General features: G+C 28.6%; 2 protein-coding genes across 2 annotated transcripts in view; one reads left to right on the forward strand and one right to left on the reverse strand.

Annotated features, from left to right (window-relative positions):
• The window catches only part of LOC119667115 (cytosolic carboxypeptidase Nna1-like), a 115,896-nt gene that overhangs the window by 49,728 nt on the left and 53,433 nt on the right, over positions 1–12,735 (forward strand). The gene's annotated exons all lie outside the window — the stretch shown is intronic.
• On the reverse strand, positions 5,132–8,804 carry LOC119671498 (glutamic acid-rich protein-like; the record flags this gene model as incomplete). Its single annotated transcript, XM_038082151.1, is given in 4 exon segments — positions 5,132–5,541; positions 5,612–6,082; positions 6,453–8,031; positions 8,526–8,804. Coding segments are annotated over 3 exon segments (2,268 nt in total). The 5' UTR covers positions 8,017–8,031; positions 8,526–8,804.

The raw sequence follows: 12,735 nt of genomic DNA on the forward strand, positions 1-12,735 counted from the left end.
AAAATATGGTATATATCAAAAGTAGTAAAGAAGTAAAGCAGAAACTAAACATAACTCAGACTTAAAATGTATAATTAGGTACTCGCATTCCTCTGTTAATCAAAGAGAAGACCAGAATGACATTATAGTAGTATTGAGGTAAAGGAATTATGAAAACCCATACTGAACTATCTCGTATACAGGGGTGATAAACAGTCTTTTATTAGGGTACCATTCTGATTTCTCGAACATATCCATTGATTAGGGATTTTAATACAGCAGCTAATTATCTTAAACAACTTTTTCCACTATGCTATATCTCAACAAAGTTGATAAATATTACTAAAACTACAAACAAGTGGACACACCATCACCATCATCTAGAGTGTCTATTTATTGTTACCCGTTGTTTGTGTAAAGTATATACTATTTAGCACTAAATAGAGTGTTTAGTTTTTTTGTTAATGTGCTCAATATAAAAATTTAAATTTGTCTTGATATCTCGGGAAATAAACTATATCGACATATTTAGTGGAAATGTTGCTTAAAATAACTGATTCTACTAAAATCCTTTGTCAACAAGAGAGATGTCCCTCAAATCGGAATGGGCACATAATAGGTATTGTATATATTGGAACGCGTTCTCTTGATACTAATCAGACCAATCTATAGAACTGATATTATATCCTGATATATAATTACAACTTAACCAATAATTGTAAAAAGTTTACTTTAAATTTTGATATCTTGGAAAGTAATCTATATCGACATATTGTATAGTGGAAATATTTCCTCAAAATAACTTGTTCCATTAAAATCCGTTGTCAACAAGGGGTGTCGCGAAAATCAGAATGGACACAAAACGGGTATTACCAAAAACCGGGGGGTACATGCGTATTATCTTGCTGCCAATCATGTCAATCTATAGAGCTGATTTTATAAGTATATATTAGATTATCTCAACGGAACACAACTTAACGAAGGATTGAACAAAATAAGAAAAAAAAAATAAAAATTAATGCACATATATAATTATTTATGTACAGAAATCAATCATAGATATGGTTTCAAAACCTCTTTAATAAAAATGAATATGCGTTAAGGTCAGTATTTCACCAAAAAAAAAAATTATGCTTCGAAGCTGAATATTGCGTGCCCTTAGAGAAAAGTTTTTACCACCCTTTTCTGTACCTTCCTTTTCAATACCTTCGTTTTCTATACTTTCCTTTTCTATAGAAGGAAAGCAAATAGTGAAACCTGTCCGTACCAAAATCCAAAACGGAAATAGTTGCAAATAAAGTTGTAATATGAACCATAAGACCACATGCTCCACCCTGCAACATGAAAACAAACAATTATCAAACGTAGCACGATGAATGGCACAAGCACAAGCAGAAGCACAACCACAAGGTACAATCAATCTAGACCACGCATGGGTCAAAGCACCGGGCAGATTACGCCCGCGAAATATTAGATTTGTTAGCTGATTTGTTTTCGACAAATGCAAAAAGCAGTTCAGGTTCGCCTACATTTATGCGTATGCATACGCTTAAATTTCGCTAGCGTAATGTATTGTGGCGGAAACGGAAATAGGTACGTCCAGAAGCAATAAAGCGAAAGTGACTGGAGAAAAAAATTAAAGCGATTTATATTACAATATATTTGATATAAAAATTAGTTACCAACAAGATGTCTTCGCCTTATAAAAATTTAATATTTTAATATTTCAACTTTTTTGAAAATTTTTTTTTTCAAAAAATATAACAAAAGTGGCTGCCAAAAACATTTATTGCTTTCATAAGACGATTTTTAGATGCCTTTATTTTAAGGATACCAACAGAGAAAACACATTCAAATTAATGTTCACTTCTAAATGAATAATAAAACAATTTATTTTTGTTTTCAATTCAATTAAGTGAATATTTATCTGTCATATCCTGGCAAAAAAAAAAGATATCTGCAGGACTCTTTAAATGTGCCAAACACTCGCTTTCGTTTTAACAAATCGCCACTTGTGTTTATCCTTGACACAATTATCATAAAAAGGCTGAGAAAAACTATTCTCAAAATCATAAAATCAAATGTCGTTGACATTTTTTCGACCTCAATTGTGGATTAGTTTCAGATATTTAATAAACAAAAAACACAAAGTGGGAAATTAAAAGAAAAAACAAAAAGTAAAGGAAAGAAGTTTAGTAAAAGACTTTTGATCCTTAAAATTAACTAAAGTAATTTTGCTAGATATTGAAAATGTACTTATTTTAAATTGGGCTTACCTATTTATAGATATTCTATGTCTTTATGATATACGAAAAAAATTGGCAGCTTTCAGTACATACTTTAGTTAATCTAAATCTACAATATACTATATACAGTAAGGAAAGCAATAGTCAAAATGCCAACTAACAGCATTTAAAATACGGAAAAATGTGAAGAGCATGGAAAAAAGGAAACAATTTGGAAAACTCAAGTACTAATAGTACAAAGAAAAACAGAGAAATATTAAAATTAAGTAGAAGGATCCAACGTATCAGCTAACACTAAAAAAATGAAAAAAAATATATATATAAATAAGAAAAAATTATATTAGTGCATTAAATAAGTGAACATTAAAAAGGTTTCTATTAAAAATCTTAGAATTCCTTAAACGTTAATAATATAAAAAAACCTTTTCCTAAATCTAACAATGTATTGGTGATTCATTACGCACTAAGATCCCCGATGTAAATAACGTAATCTTATTGGACAGCCAAGCTGAAATCAAATTTCTGGTGGACGCAACAGTGATATTCTTAATAGTTCAAGAACTCCAGGTTTAATGAACTATATAGGTGTGTTAGTGTCCAGTTCGTGTTGGTACCTCGATACAGGGACATGTTGGGCAACTACAGGGCAGACAAGCTTACTAAGATTCGTACCCTGCTTCCTAGCATTTATTTCTCAGATATTGGTATTCCACTGGTAACGGTCAAGTTGGCAATCAAACAAAAATATCTGAGCATAACTGAACAAAATTGATCAGTTTAATCCTTCAGTCAGATCTCAAGATATAACTCACCAAACTAGACAAGAAACGTATCTGTCAGTTGCTTCAATGAAGGCATAACCTGCTAAACACTATGTTAAATGTACTCATGGTCCACTGAGTACTAAGAGATATGTTATGAGACTGGGTCTACCTCATAATGGTTTTTGTTGTGTTTGCGACTCTACGAATAGGGGGACACGAAACTGTATTCCAACTAATGTGTTGAAATACTCATAATTGGCACTCATAATTTTTTTTATTACCGACTGGACAAGCTCTCATCCTACAAAATTAGGGTGTAGACCAAGTTTGTAGACTAATCAGGCTGGTTTACTATCACTTGAATGAGGAAGAATATTAAGTAGTCATAAACCATATAATTATTTAATATGTAACGTTCATATGCTTCTTAAAGTTTTTCAAAATTTAAGCAACAAAACTTAATGTAAAAATCAAAGCAATACTTTTGATTTCAATTCCTTCTTTATTTTAAACTTATATGCTTACAAATGTTTTAATTAGAGACTTTGCTTTTTGTTGTTGATAAATATAATCACTTCTGATTTTCTTAAAAATGATAGATTGAAAAATCGATATTTAGACTCAAATAGTCTTTATAAAAACCATCAAAATATTTTTACTCCTTCGTATAGAGACGATAAGTGTGATAAATTACTCTTGAGATTTACAAAATCAATTAAATTAATTATTAAATTATATATGTGTTTATATAGAAAAAATAATTAACAAAAAAAAAAGAAAAAATTATTCATTGATTATGCAGACAGAAAGTATGAAACCTCGTTTGAAACGAAAATATCCAATATTAGTAATTTTTTCACCAATCAGATATTTCCGTTTAGTGCTAATGTTCGTAAAAACTAGACAATCCGTTTATTAATGTTGTTAAGTGTGATCGCTTAATAAATGACCAGTTTATTAATGTTGTTAAGTGTCACCGATATGAACTAAGTCTAATCACAAAATATTTCCAATTACTATGATGGCGTGCTATTGCTCTTAGCTCACTAAAAATTTCTTTACTGGTCTTTGCTCGTTTCTTTACTAATGGTTCTTCACCATGTTGTCCTCCGCCGACCGCGATTTCTCTTCTCTGCGAATTTCACTCGAGAGTACCATGAACAATTTCGGTTTTTGGCTAGCGGAGATTATGCCCCAGTCATCCGTATGTCATCTGATTTATTTCTTTATCAATTGGCTGCTGGTTAGTTCGTGTTATGAGGCGTTCATTGATAATAGTTCCTGGCCACTATATTCTTAAAATCTGACGCAAACATCTATTTACAAACGTTTGCAATTTATGAGTGATAGCTGTAGTCACATACCAAATCTCAGATCCTTACAGCAAAACAGATTTGATATAGACGTTGAAAAGTGACTAATACCGATTAAAATCTATAATATACATATATTAAAATTGTATACGTAATAAAAAAATTTACAGATTCTATGAAAAATTCAATTTATTACATGCAACACTCTAATCTGAACATTTTTTCTTAAATTTTTGTTTAAATTTACAAAACATGTTTATTTGAACAATCCAATTTTACAATCCTTATTTTCAACTTTAAATTAATAATGATACCTATGTTATCAAAGTTTGAAATTGATTCCTTAATGAAATTTATTTTCAATGAGTTTTAAATTTAAAATCCAACATGGATAGATGAGAATTAGTTTAGTTGCTTGGAACGTAAACTAAACATTAAAAAAATGATGAATGATGTGTAGAAAAGTTTCGAATAATGCATAAAACTGTATTTTTCTTCGTTTAAATGTCCAACATACAGTGAATATACAGAATGAGTATATTTATTAGTTTCATATATTCTAAATGAATTATATTGATTTCTAAGTAATTTACCAATTGTTTTAAAAAATTTTATGTTTCCAGAGTTCTTTTTTTAAACTTGAATACTGAATTAATTTACACATACAAGCCAATAAGTAAAATTATAAACTAATTAAAACTTTTAGTAATAAACTTGCATTATGCGCAATTTGATGTGAAATTGAGTAATTAAAAATATATGTACATACATATATTAAATATACTGCACATCAAACTCATGTAAGTAAAATTACATTTTACATTCAAATTTTATATACATTGTAAATGCTTACTATGAAATAAGGGACTTTTATATGAAAATTGTTTTAGATGTATTTTTACTTTTCAACACTTTCAAAACTTTTACACAAATAAAAAATTTAACTTTTTTAATTAATTATGTAGTTTATACTACATAAACCTACGATTATATAACATTTAAATTATTAGTTATTTGAATTCGTAACTCCCACTAACTCCGTAGTAGTCGTACTAACAGTTTGTTTGTCTGCTTTGCTCTGTGAATTCTTCAATTCTTCATCATCGGTTTCTGGATCTGCAGCTGAGTCTGGCTCAGGTGGGTGAGTTTCGGTGCTGTCATCATTTGAAACTTTCTCGCTATCTTTGTTATCATCCTCAGAATATGCTTCAGTGTCCTGATGTTTTTCGGATACATCATCTTTATTTTATTTGTTATTTAAATTAAAATTAAATTTAGAAATTCTTAAAAAAATATGTATATATTATACCTTCCATGCGCAGTATCATATCATTATCATTAGAGCATTTATCAAATTTCAATGTATTTGAACCTTTTATTTCTTCGTTGCCGTCAGCATTTTTGTCCTTCTCTTCAACGATATTTATTCTTTTATTTTCATTACATTCAGCAGTATCACATGTTTTTGACAAAGAACCTGTTACGTTATTTAATTTTGCAAAACTGGCGTCATCATTATCGCTATCATTTCCCGCAGTTGCGAAACTTTCTGCTGAAGATTCTACTTTAGAATCAATTTCACTAGAAACAGATACCTCCGGTGACTTTTTTGCTGAAGTCTCGTCTTCACCAACTGTCTTTTCATTCTGTTTATTTTCGTTTTCCTTATTTTCATTATTGTTAGGTATCTGCTTATCAGAATCTGTTTCTTTTGGATCATCGCCTGTTTCAGTATCAGTACCGCTTTTAGCTGCTGTCCGCGGAGGAACTTCAAACGGAACTACATGTAGACATTAGTTCAAATATATGCAGATAACTTTATGGATCTATCAAAAGTAATAATATTAGCACAGGGAACTTATATATAGATATCCAACACCAACCACAAAACCGGTAACGATTTGTAAAGTTCAAAAAGTAACTTTCTCTCAAAGTTCATTTTAAACGTTGAATCATTATTTAATTTGAAAAGTTCGACTTTTAACCAATCTGATGGCAAACCTTATGCTATCCTATTTTTTCTTTACCTAAACGTATGAATTTTTTGATTTATGTCATACATGTGTATACGTTCTTGTACCGTCTATATATAATGTATGGACATCTATATATAAGTTGTCTGCGGTATTAATATGCAATTATATGCTTACCTATATATTCCACGTCTTCATCATCTTCCTCGACTTCACCCGTACTTAGGCACCTTAGGTCTTTGGGTGGTAATTTTTCATCTGCCAATTTAAGCTGCTCCTTACGTGGACTTGTCAACCCTTCATCTTTCAGTGGACTAAACGATTTTTTGTCGTGCTTTTTGCGGGCAGGTAGTTTTAACGGTGTACTAGCAACTGCTTCTTTTGGATCTAAAAATAATGTCGAATCCAAATCAATAGTATCTACAACTTTGCCATTTTCTGTTTTTATAAGTTTGGCTGGAGTAACAGGTATTTGTGGTGCTTTATTTGCTGGTTCCTTTATAGCTGATGTAGTTAAAACTTCTACATCTGAATCGGAATCGCTAATACCAAATATTTCCACTTGATCTTTAAAAGAAACTGAAAGATTTTTCTTTTTGTCCCTGGCTTCTTTTTTTGCAGCATTTGCCTTTGCATCAAATTCGACCAGAATTGGATGCTCAAACTTTTCCATCTTAACTTCTAACTGAAAGAATCTTTTGCCATATGTTTTCTCTAAAAATGTTTTGGAAAATTTTGTAGGTTTAAAAGTTAATTTAGAATTCTCTCTTTGTGCTTTCTCGTTTGATCCTATTTTTTTCACAAGGGACTTTGGTTTTTGATTTTTGGGAGATTTTGCTGGCGCTGGACTTTTTCCCGAAGATCCTTTTTTAGCTGTGGGACTAGAATCTTTATTAGATTCCAGTTTTGGACTAAGCTTAATGAAAAAGTTTGACTTCGCTTCCTTTTCATTAACTGATTTACGTGTTTTCTTTCCTGGAGAAGATTCCGGAGAAGGTGTATTACTCTTACGTTTTGGAGGAGATGTTGGTTTGTTTTTTTTATTTTTAATTGAAGTCTTATTTAGCAAATCGTGTAGATCCGTTTTCTTTAGTTTTATTTTTAATCTTTTACAATTATATTGTTTTAATATTTCATTTTCTCCTAACAATTTGGGATCAAATAACTTTTGCTGCGCCTTAGTCGGAGTTACATTAGAGGCACTAAATACCGACGCATTCTTAGTTTTTTTTTCCTTTGATTCTATTGGTGTGGATATATCTGTACTTTTACGCTTCAGGGGTGTCTTCGGCTTTTTAAAACTGTTATCATTACGTTTGTCATTTGAGTGCACTTTCTTTAAGTCAGTTAAATCATCACGTTTAACATTAATTTTTACTTGTTTGTGTATTACACTAAGGGGATTAGTCAATGATGCTGGTGATGCAGGGGGTGTAGGAGAAGTTGGTTCATTGTTAATGTCTGGAGGTAGTTCTTCGTCATTACCTTCTTTTGCTTCAATTATCTCGCTTTTATCCATTATTAATTCATTGACATTCGAACTACTTTCATTTTGATCCATTTGGTCAGTATTTCCATTTTTAACTTTATCTTCTGTAATTTCTTCAGCAGGTGATTTATTCCCTTTATTTAGGATTTCATCATCTTTCAATTGCGTTTTAGATATGGTCTCTTCTTTATTGTTTAACACATCATTTCTTAGTTTTTCGAATATATCATTCATTTCTCTATCATCCATCATGATTAAAGTATTTTTCTGCATCGAAATATATAATATTAAAATAGATTGTTATAAAAGTTTATAATATTCTTATAATAAAAATTTTGCAAAAAATATAAATATTTAATTATAGGAATGATTGTCAGTCCATAATCGAATAAACAAGTTTTAAGTATATGGCGTTATTGCATATGCAACAAAACGGACACACATGTTAGTTTAGGCAGAAAATTCAACTTCACTGATTGTACTTTCATTATTAAAACTGATTGAGTTAACTTTATTTGTTTATATAGAAACATAAAATGCATATAAATGTAATAAACACAAAAATTCTATTCTATAAATATGAACCTAGACAATTTTCCACTACTAGTCAGTCAACATAGGGTACATTATGCTTGTATTGAAACCCGCATAATTTTACAGTAATTCGGTTGCATTACCATATAACTTTATTTTATCAAAAATAAAAACAAAAACATACATTTGCACATAGTGTTGTTATATAAACAATTTTAATCACCTACCACATCAAGCAAAATGTTTATACAACAAATGATGCAAATAATTGGCGGCTTTATTCTGTAAATGTCAAAAGCGACGCTCCGGTTCACAGTGTACAATTCTAGTACGTAATTTAGAAACTGATTCTTATGGTATTGTATTGTTAGGTCCTTCTTATAATAACATTATAAATGCCACCAATTATTATCCCCTTTATTAAAAATTAACACTTTGTTAGTAAAATTTAACCCACTAAATCATTAATATACTTGCTTAATTTTTTCCAACTTAGAGAGACAACCGGCATTGCCAGGTGTTATATTACAAATGAACTAATTGGTTAGTATTTCAAGCGCCGCTGTACTTAATTGACAAAAAATATTACTTTAACCAAAGGTATAGCAGATAGAGTCCCTTTTTTCATAATATGTTTATATAAATTTATAGTAAAAGTTAATATATTGATTATAAAATTACATACTTTTATATAATTTGCTTAAGTAAACAAAACAGATCAACTTTCGAATTTATAGATTATAATAAAAAACCTACTAGCTCTAATTAGAAAATTTGTAATACTCAAAATGTATTCGATTCGATAGTATATTCCAACAAATTTGGTTATATATAGTTACAAAAGAATAATGGGGTTTCATTTTTGCCTAGTCTTTCGAGGTTATTGTAGAGGACCTAAAATTAATATTTTCTTTTATTGCTTATAGTTATTTCACACATTTTTTTAAGACTCTCAATATTTCAAATTTTTCTGCTAACATAATACACTCATCAAATGCACTAAATATAGTTAGCAAATCTTAAAAGCTCACATTCGAAGTAGTTTTATTTTTCCGAAAAGACATTAAAGCAACAATTAATTCCTTATTGGTATCACAATATTAAACGGAGATGCCAGACAGATTCACCAAAGTGGTGACTTCCTGTTAATGACAAATGATTACACTGTATTTCATATGTTAAGATAATTTTTGATTAAACAAGCATAATTTTGATAATAGCCGTAATTTTTCTTGCAAAAATATTACGTCTTAAGTGTTAATGCAGTTAAATTCAAAAATCACTCTGTTATGAATGTTTCTTAAAAATAAATTGCAAAATTTCAGTCATCCGTTAAAGTCATATGAGCAGAAAATATATCAATGCAATATATCAAAGCAATAAGATAAAAATGCTTACCCTTGTTCTTCTATAATTTCTCTTGTTTTCTTTTGTTTGAATTAATTAATTTTTGGTAATAAGAATTTTTAAATTTCAAATTATACACGACATACCGTAAAATATGTCAAAAAAAATATTTTAAAAGTGACATTTTAATAGATGGCTATTAACTTGATTTATTTTGACTATTATTTAAATTTCAAAACTTTGACGGTGGAATTGCTAGGTGGCAACGGAGATTTCTTAAGCAAATGCGCTTAAAACCGTACCCTTTAAACCCAAACTCAAACAGTTCTGTAAAACATAGATGGACAATTTCTATGCCATATAAAGCCGTATAAAAATATTACACGACAAAAAAGTAGCTAATAAAATATTACTTTAACCAAAGGTATAGCAGATATAGTCGCTTTTTTTGTAATATGTTTATAATTAATAGTTAATATATTGATTATAAAATTACATACTTTTATATAATTTGCTTAAGTAAAAATAGATCAACTTTTAAAGTTATAGATTATAATAAAAGACCTATTAGCTCTAATTAGAAAATTTGTATAGTATATTCCAACAAATTTGGTTATATATAGTTACAAAAGAATAATGGGGTTTTATTTTTGCCTAGTCTTTCGAGGTTATTGTAGAGGACCTAAAATTAATATTTTCTTTTATTGCTTATAGTTATTTCACACATTTTTTTAAGACTCTCAATATTTCAAATTTTTCTGCTAACATAATACACTCATCAAATGCACTAAACATAGTTAGCAAATCTTAAAAGCTCACATTCGAAGTAGTTTTATTTTTCCGAAAAGACATTAAAGCAACAATTAATTCCTTATTGGTATCACAATATTAAACGGAGATGCCAGACAGATTCACCAAAGTGGTGACTTCCTGTTAATGACAAATGATTACACTGTATTTCATATGTTAAGATAATTTTTGATTAAACAAGCATAATTTTGATAATAGCCGTAATTTTTCTTGCAAAAATATTACGTCTTAAGTGTTAATGCAGTTAAATTCAAAAATCACTCTGTTATGAATGTTTCTTAAAAATATATTGCAAAATTTCAGTCATCCGTTAAAGTCATATGAGCAGAAAATATATCAATGCAATATATCAAAGCAATAAGATAAAAATGCTTACCCTTGTTCTTCTATAATTTCTCTTGTTTTCTTTTGTTTGAATTAATTAATTTTTGGTAATAAGAATTTTTAAATTTCAAATTATACACGACATACCGTAAAATATGTCAAAAAAAATATTTTAAAAGTGACATTTTAATAGATGGCTATTAACTTGATTTATTTTGACTATTATTTAAATTTCAAAACTTTGACGGTGGAATTGCTAGGTGGCAACGGAGATTTCTTAAGCAAATGCGCTTAAAACCGTACCCTTTAAACCCAAACTCAAACAGTTCTGTAAAACATAGATGGACAATTTCTATGCCATATAAAGCCGTATAAAAATATTACACGACAAAAAAGTAGCTAATAAAATATTAGAAAGTAAAATAAAAATTTCAATAGATAAATATTTTTGAAAAATCATTAAAAATTAACGACAATGAAATAAATACAGAAATATTTTTCAGACTTTGATAAAAGATCACACCAAGTTTTAGAAAATATATTATAGGACACAAAAATTATAAAAGAAATATTTACAAACAAAACGAAAATTTTTATAGACAAACATTTTTGAGAAATTATAAAAAATGAACCAAACAAGCTGTCATAATAAAATAAAAATTTCATTCACTTCGGTATTTTCAGATTTTCAATGTTTGTTTTGAATAGATTTTGACATTTCACTTCCAATTCTTCTAAGATCGTAAAAAAATTTACGATATTAAGAAATTTACAGAGTTGAACAGAAAAATAAATACTATTTCTAAGGAGAATAAAAATTAATTTTGACCAAAACGACATAAATTTTTGTATGGTAAATTTGTGATTAAACAATTAGATTAGTACTTTAATCTGGATGATTGCTTTGATCTACTTTTAATCTCACAATATAAACGCAGTATAAGACATAAAATTTATAAATGAAATATTAATAAATTAAATGGAAATTTCAATAGATAAGTACTTTTGAGAGATCATAAAAAAAACAATTAGACAAACTATAAAAATAATTTTCAGAGTTATCTCATTTATTTTATGTAAAGTTCTGAATTTGCTATATCTCATTTGTATATAGTGGGCATTTCAGTACTTTTATTAAATAAATATTATATAATTATCTATTAAAAAATTGTACATTAGTTAATATAATATATTACATTTTATTTACTTGTTTATTTTCAATTACTGACTTTATTTCACCTCAAATGCAAATGCCTTCACTTACAGCTGCCGAAAATATATATTCACCGTGCTTTAATTTTATAAGAAAGTATAAACGGTGGTGAGAAAAGTTTGTTATTTACATGTACAAAAAAAATTTGTATACAGCTGTGATATAGAACCCTAGCTATTGCGATATTCCGAATATGTAAATATATGTGTGTTAATCTAAACACCACTTAATGTTCGAAAAAAAGAAAGAAAAATGATGCCTTTGTGGCTTTGGTTAATTTATTTGTATATTTCATGCACTTTTATATTCCTTTCTCGTTGGCATTGTTTTGTAACGTTGATGATGATACCTTCTAAAAATTTAGAGAAGACAGAGCTAAAATGCATCCATAATGATGATGTCTGCATACTTTGCTGCACATTTGACAGATTAGAGAATGAATACTGACGTTTAGTCATTTGTTTACATAAAAAACAATTTGCTTTTGCTAAATGTAATATATTCAAAGTTAGATTGAAAAGTGAAAATACTATTTATATAATAAGGTGAGTCATTTTCAGAAGAGACACACGTTCGAAGTTTTATTAACAAGTTTTGTAAATAATTACAATTCGTTCAAAGAACGTGAATTGATAAATCCGCCAAAAATTGATTTTTCGTTGTAAAATTTTGTTTTAATTTCATATACAGAATATTATTTGAGATTTTCTAACTGTAATATTATATTTATACAAAATTATTAA

This window comes from Teleopsis dalmanni, chromosome 1, assembly GCF_002237135.1.
Source record: "Teleopsis dalmanni isolate 2A chromosome 1, ASM223713v2, whole genome shotgun sequence".
NCBI classification, from domain to species: domain Eukaryota; kingdom Metazoa; phylum Arthropoda; class Insecta; order Diptera; family Diopsidae; genus Teleopsis; species Teleopsis dalmanni.